General features: G+C 58.7%; 1 protein-coding gene across 1 annotated transcript in view; it reads right to left on the bottom strand.

The window, feature by feature from the left end:
• Positions 1-1,846, bottom strand: part of GBGT1 (globoside alpha-1,3-N-acetylgalactosaminyltransferase 1) — an 8,617-nt gene extending 6,771 nt beyond the window's left edge. Inside the window, exons 1-3 of the mRNA XM_012639815.1 lie at positions 1,797-1,846; positions 753-941; positions 111-176 (exon numbers count right to left, since the gene is read on the bottom strand). Coding sequence (XP_012495269.1) covers positions 111-176; positions 753-823 — 137 coding nt within the window. The 5' untranslated portion in view covers positions 824-941; positions 1,797-1,846. The remainder of the gene's footprint in view (positions 1-110; positions 177-752; positions 942-1,796) is intronic.
• Between the last annotated feature and the right edge of the window lie 4,699 nt (positions 1,847-6,545).

The following is a 6,545-nucleotide window of genomic DNA, read 5'->3' as shown; positions in this document are numbered from 1 at the left end:
TGAGCTTAACACTCAGGAACTGCAGACAAAGTGACCTTAAAAACTCCCTGTCTCCCCAGCTGTGAGCAGCCCCCAGGGCCCCCAACTCTCCTAGTCCCATCTGTACTTACAAGATCTCTGGGCAGGGGAGGTAGTAGGGGATGTAGGAGACCGGCAGCCAGGTTTCAACGGACACCCTGGGAAGGAAAAACACCTGTTGACTCCACTGTGGAGGCTGAAAACTCGGCGCACATAACTGGGTGTGAATGCCTCTAATGGGGCAATTGCGGGGGTCCCTTGTCATTCTATGGGTCCGGCTGACCTTGGAGAACAGTCTCCTGGAATTCCTTGTATCACAGGGCTTTGCATGCAGTCATTCATTCACCCATGCAATCATTCATTCCTGGGGCATGTATATTCTTGATGCCAGCTCCCCCCCACACAAACAGCAGGGTGAAGGGCAGCTCCAGGAGCTTCACAGAACACAGGGGGTGAATTTGGGAGCATGAACAGGAGTTCCTCATCGACGCCAGGTGAAGGATGGTCCAGGCAGAGGGAAGAGTAGGTCAAAGCCCAGGAGGCCAGTACAAGGCAAAATTTAGAAGCCAGAACTAGTTTGGTCTTGCTGGGGCTGGGGTTGGGGAACAAGTGGCCAGGAGAGGCTAGTGGGACCTGGAAATCCCGTGAAAGGATCAAGGTTTTGAGGTTGACATGCGAAGGCAGGGAGGAATCTTGGGCGGGGAGGGAGGGAGAGCTCCACAGGGCAGACTCACCACAGGACCCAGAGGCTTGCGCCTGCCAACAGGCACAACCCCAGGCTCAAGGCCAGTCTCTTGCGGTGCATTGCTGAGGGTGCACCTGAGCGTGGGCACCTGCGGCGACCCTGCAAGCCTGGGCCAATCAGGCTCTCCCCTCCCAGGGCTGTCAGGCTCTGAGCCTGTGTCTCTGAGGTCCCGAAACACCTGCAAAGGAATGCCGTTTATCCTGGGACAGTGGCCCCACTCCTGCAGCCCTGGCCTGCCCTTGGTTGCCCACGGAGTAATGTGGATCCCAGGTCTCTCCCAGTCCAGCTGGACCTCAGGCGCAGCTCTGGGAGGCGGACGGGTGGCAGTGGCTCAGTGCTCTGCTGCAGCTTCCGGCTGTCCTTTGTGGGAGAGGGGCTGGGGCCCACTTCGCCCAGGCCAGCCCAGGGGCTGGGACAGCAGCAGGAGGGCAGGGTGCGTGGGCAGGGCTTACAGGAGGATTTCCCTGGGCCACAGCAAGTACACCAGACATCAAGCCCTGAGGCACAGCCCCGACACACCCAGTCCCACCCGGGCTCCCCTAGGGAAAGAGGCAGCAGCAGCACACTCTTCCGGGGGGCGGGTCCTGGCTTCCCCAGGGGACGGCGGGAACGCGCTTCAACTCTCCTGGGCTCAGTGATCTTGGGCCAGTCATACTCCCCTTTCCCTCAGCCTCCGTGCTCTCGGCTAAAGGTGGCTGGAGCCGGGTGGCGGAACAGCACGCACTGCCCGTGAGGAGGACGCGCGCGAGTGGCTGTGAAGCGCTTGGTACAGCGCCCGGGCGCCAGTGACCGCGGGCCGCCAGCAGCCCTGCCGCGGTGGGCCAGAGAAAGACCTCAGGCCAGGGTCCTGGAGGTAAGGCCCCTGCTCGCTCGGGAGTCTCTGGCAAGCCCGCTCCCTCGCCCTTCCTCTCGAGCCCCAGCCTCCCGCGGGGCTCAGGCCGCCCGGGCCGCTCCGCGGAGGACGAGTCCAGACCCGAGCCCCGCCCACCCCAACCTGCAGAAGGGACTCCAACCTGCAGAAGGGACCCCCAACCTGCAGAAGCCTGGGGCGGGGACGCGCTCCGCCTGGGCTCGCGCCGCTCCTCTCGCGCGCGCGCGCGCGGGCGCGGTGCAGACTTACTCCCTGCGGCCGGACCGACCTTAGGACGGACGGAGGCGCGCACCTCGGTCCGGAACCAGGGGTTCGGCTCGCCCGGGTCCCCGAGATACCGGGCAGGAGCGTGGAGCAGGCGGGCAGCCGGCGGGCGGGCGCAGGAAGTCCGCGGGGGGAAAAGGCGCCGCGCGCCCAGCCCGCCGGCCGCCCCGCCTTGGGCCCGCCCGCGGCCCCGCCCACAGGCCGCGGCTCCGCCCCGGGGGCCGAGCACCTGACCCCGGATTCCCGCCTCTGCTGCCGCCTCGGCTGGGCCTGGTGTTCCCACCCAGTTCAGAGCCAAGAAGCGCGGGTCCGAGGGCCCCGGGCGGGGTGCGCACAGACAGGTGAGAGAAACTGTAAGGCGAAAACACTGCTGTGTTTAGAAGAGCCTCGAAGCAGCCACGGAGAGGAACAACAAGCTGGACGTCGCACCTACGGTGCTGTTTGTGATCCGCCCTCCTTGCTCGGAGCCTCCGGGCCAGGGACCTCTGCTGGCTAGGCGACCACAAGCCAGGGGCTCCCCCTCTGTAAAATGGGGTTGGCCATACTTTCTTCCCACGGCGGGTGGGGGTAGCCTGGGCCCTTCCACGAAGGGCCGCCCCTGTTCACCCTGGGGACTCGGGCACCTTGAGAGGGACCCTCCTACTGCTCACTGGCAGTCTGCCAAGCCCAGGGTGTGGAGGGTTCCCAGGCAGAGGCCTCTGCTAGGCAGCGTGAGGGAGGAGACGGGAGGGGAGGGGGGAGAGGGCAAAAGGAAGGGGCCCTAAGGGAAAGGCGAGAGTAGAATGAGATCGGCGTGGCAGACCAAGTGAGAAGTGGACAAGGGGGCTCAGAGACCTTAGGGGTTTCATCAAGGCCACAGCGCAGCTTGAAGTTGGAAACCCAGGTCCGCCTGGCCCCTGGGCACGGGCCCCAGGGGTCGTGAGAGCTGGCTGAAAGGCCACACTTCCATTTTTTTAACTGCAAACACTGGTTCCCTGGAACTGGTTTGGGACCTACTGATTCATTTTCTGTACTTAGTTTATGTTTAGAAAGTTCCCTGGTCTGCCTGCCAGACACCGATGCCTCCCTGGCAACTGTTCTCTAATAAAGTGCTGACAAGACATCTAGCCCGATGGCCCTGCAGGCAAGCCCGGGTGCTCTGCCACCGCCACAGCCCTCTCCTGGTCCATCCCTGGCCCCACCCCTAGAGGAGGACAAATTCAGCCTAATGACAGCCCTGGCCTGGAAGCAGCTGGGCGAAATGGTGAGGGAAGACAAAAGTGGCCTCCATGACTTAAAAATATAACAATCAAAAACTGGGAGGGAAAAGCAAGGTAGGAGAAAGCGCACTTGGTGCATCTGGACACCTTGCTCCGCGCAGAGTATGGACTGGGAACCAGGCAGAGACCTGAAGTGTTTGGGGAACCAGCATGAGGACCCACCGCGAAGGACAAATCCAACCCAAGCACGGGGAGGGGAGCAGTTTTCTAGTTCTGTCTCTCTGTTTGTCTCTCTCTCTGTCTGTCTATGTGTGTATATATAAGACTTTTAAAAAACTCTTATTAGATATTACCTAAATATCTTTGGAAGGGGAGGCGGGTCACGGAGGCCCGGGCCCTGTCCTCCCTGTTGGGCTGTGAGCTCCAAGGGCGGGATGTTGGCTGGGGCTCGCTGTTGTATTCTAGGTGCCTGCTAGATGCATGCATGAATGAATGAGTTAATGAACAAACGCAAGACTTTTGTTTTTTTAGAGACAGCGTCTGGCTTTGTCGCCCAGGCTGGAGTGCTGTGGTGCAATCTTAGCTCAAAGCTGTCTTGACACCGGGCCTCAAGATTCGTCTTAGGTTTCTCACGTGTAAAATAAGAGCACCTGCCTCGGGCCGCTGGGAGGGTCGCACTGATTCGTCGTCTGTTTATCCAATAAACATCAAGTATCCCTGCTGGTATGGAGCCAACCCGGGCAGGGGTTAAAGGAGGGAATGTGGGTCTCAGGCACGTGGTCCCAGCTCACTGGGAGCAGCTGCTGGGATCAGCAGGTCACACACAAGTCCTTGTCCACCAGCTTAGGATCAGCCTGGGTGGGGCCTGTAGGGGAGGGGATGTGGGATCCTGGGTCTGAACAGCCGGGCTACCCAGTATCCCTACGTGGCCATTCTCCTCACTGGTCCTCAGTTTTTCATCTGTAAAATGGGCATGTGAGGAAATCCATCCTTTGGTTCCTCCATGAAGTTGGTCTTGATCCTCCAAAGCAGAAATAGAAGTGGGCTGTCTTCCCCCTGGGAACCCCAGCGGCTGAGCTTGGAGTTCATGAAGGGAACTGGACAATGTCCTCCCAGGAACTGCCTAAGGTCCCCCTTCTGGTTAAGTGGCAGAGCTGGCCTGGGAGCCCTTGACTGCAAACCCAGTCCTCAGGCTCCCCACCATGCACAGACCCTCCACAATTGGTCCCCAGCTATGACCTACCTCTGGGATGCCAGAGAAAATAAGGGACACCATGTCCCAACACGTCTAGGAGCTCTGGAGAGTGCAGGTGCAGCAGGACTCTCCGGACCTTGAATCTCCGGGGCAGGTGGGGAGAGCGTGCAGAGCTGCCTGGGCTATGGAGCTGGGTTGAGGGGGCTGGGCAGGGTGGAGGCTGGCCCTGCAGCCGTGTGGGCCTCACCCTCCTTACCTTAGGGAGAAACTTCTGTCTGGACCAAGAACCAGCCTTCTCCTAGGTGACAAGCAGATGTCTCTGCAAAGCTCAGTTTGGACCCAGACACCAATTTTAGCTCTCCTGGGCTTTGGTACCTGGGGGTGGGCAGCAACAGGGGAGCCCTGAGGCCAGACTCCAAGTCTCAGCCGTCTACCCAGGCTTCTGCCCCTGATTTGCTCAGTGACCTTGGACAAAGCCTCAGTCTCCCAGCAATGAAAAGAGGTAATAGCTCCCTTCAGTACATGTCAAGCTGTGCCTCTTGGAGCCCCGGGAGTGGGGGGAGGTCCCTGGGGTGTTTGGGGGTTGGGGGGGTCTAGGTCTTGTCCCAGCTTCACCCTGAACAGCTCTTTTTCTGTGTTTGACACGCTGGGTCTGAATCATGTATCATCAGAACAATATGTAACTGCTCCCCAAAATTGAGATTTAAAGACAATAGGCCTCAGTGGGCTCTGGGCCAGCCCTGCCCCTCCGGGCCCCCTGCGCTCTGTTCTTCCTTGACCTGGTTGTTCAGGAGGTCACGTGGGTTCACAGCCCACATGCCTGGCCTAGCCAGAGCCCAGCAGGATCCAGGATTTGGTCTCTAATCCGAGCCCATGGTCCTGCACCAGCCGAGGCCAGGCCCAGATGCAGGCAGAACCCACTGCATCCGGTCCCAGCATGTGCCTGGTGCCGGGGAGCGAACCTGCTGCGCGCTTATTGGAACCAGTGAGTTTGGCTCCCGGAGCAGAGCAGACCGAGGAGGCCTGCTGAGAGCAGCGGAGGAGCTTCCTGGCTGTGCTGGAAGCCAGACCCCCACCTCGACCCTGGGGATGCCCAGAGAAAGTGTGCTCTGCAGGCTCACCCAAGGTCGGAGCAGGGGCTACACTCGAGAAATGGCTGAGAGTTGAAAACGCAGCTCCTCGTTAGGACAATGAAATAAGACAATGAATTAGACATAATATTTCACCTACTGAACCCGCAGCTGTTTTCCCTAAAACCCCTTGAGTGAAAAGAACACACTTAAAGGGTTTTTTGTATTCTCTCAACAACAGTCAACGCAGAAGACTCCTATGACCAAATGCGTGAAAGTTTTACCCACACGCCAAGCAGCGGACACCAGCAAAGTGTCCTGTAGTTCAATTTGGTGCTGACGCCTTCCACCTGGAGACAGCCTCGGACCCCACAGGGAGAGGGCTCAGTCCCACAAGACAGCCTCCCCCACTCAGACACCAGTTGCAAGTCCAGGCTGTGAACTTCTGACCAACCAGCTTCACACTGGAGCTCCTACAACCCCCTCTTTAGGTTCCATTAATTTGCTACAGCGGCTCACAGAACTCGGGGAAATTGCTTATGTTTGCTGGTTTATCATAGAGGATATTACAAAAGATGCAGATGAAGAGCTGGGGAAGGGGTGCGGAGCTTCCGTGCCCTCCCTGGGCGCCACCCTGCAGGAAGCTCCGTGTATGTGTTCAGTATCTGGAAGCTACTGAACCCTGTCCTCTGGGGCCTTCTGTGGAGAATGCACTGGACAAGCAGGATTGACCACCGTGTAGAAATGTCAGTGGACCAAACGGTGGATCTAACACCACCAGACTGAGTGGGAACCCAGCAAGGCCTGTCTGTTCTTCTTGGCCTCTCTGTGCAGCGTCCTTCCTCCTGGGTATGGGGCAGGACCCCACCTGGAATTGTGACCCACAATCAGACAAGGCAGTTCAGAGAATTTCTTTATGGCCACAGGCAGGGGAAGATTCTATTTTTAGTTTCTAAGGGCTGCCTTGGGGAGAAAAAGGCGCAGGTGAGAGGGGGTAGGGGAAGGTCAGAGAGAGATTCTGTCTTCTAAGGTCTATCTCTGAGGCCTAAAGTGTCCCGACATTAGAGCAAGGGCTATGGGCGTTTTGAGTCAGGAACTGCAGACAAAAATACACACACACACACGTGTATAAATCATAAGATCGCACCCCTGAAATTAGAAACCCTTGGAGTGGCTGAGGGGC

The sequence above is a fragment of the Propithecus coquereli genome, unplaced genomic scaffold (assembly GCF_000956105.1).
Source record: "Propithecus coquereli isolate 6110/MARCELLA unplaced genomic scaffold, Pcoq_1.0 Scaffold142, whole genome shotgun sequence".
NCBI classification, from domain to species: Eukaryota; Metazoa; Chordata; class Mammalia; order Primates; family Indriidae; genus Propithecus; species Propithecus coquereli.
Note: the sequence above shows the minus strand (reverse complement) of the source record. Positions and strands in the feature narration are given on the sequence as shown.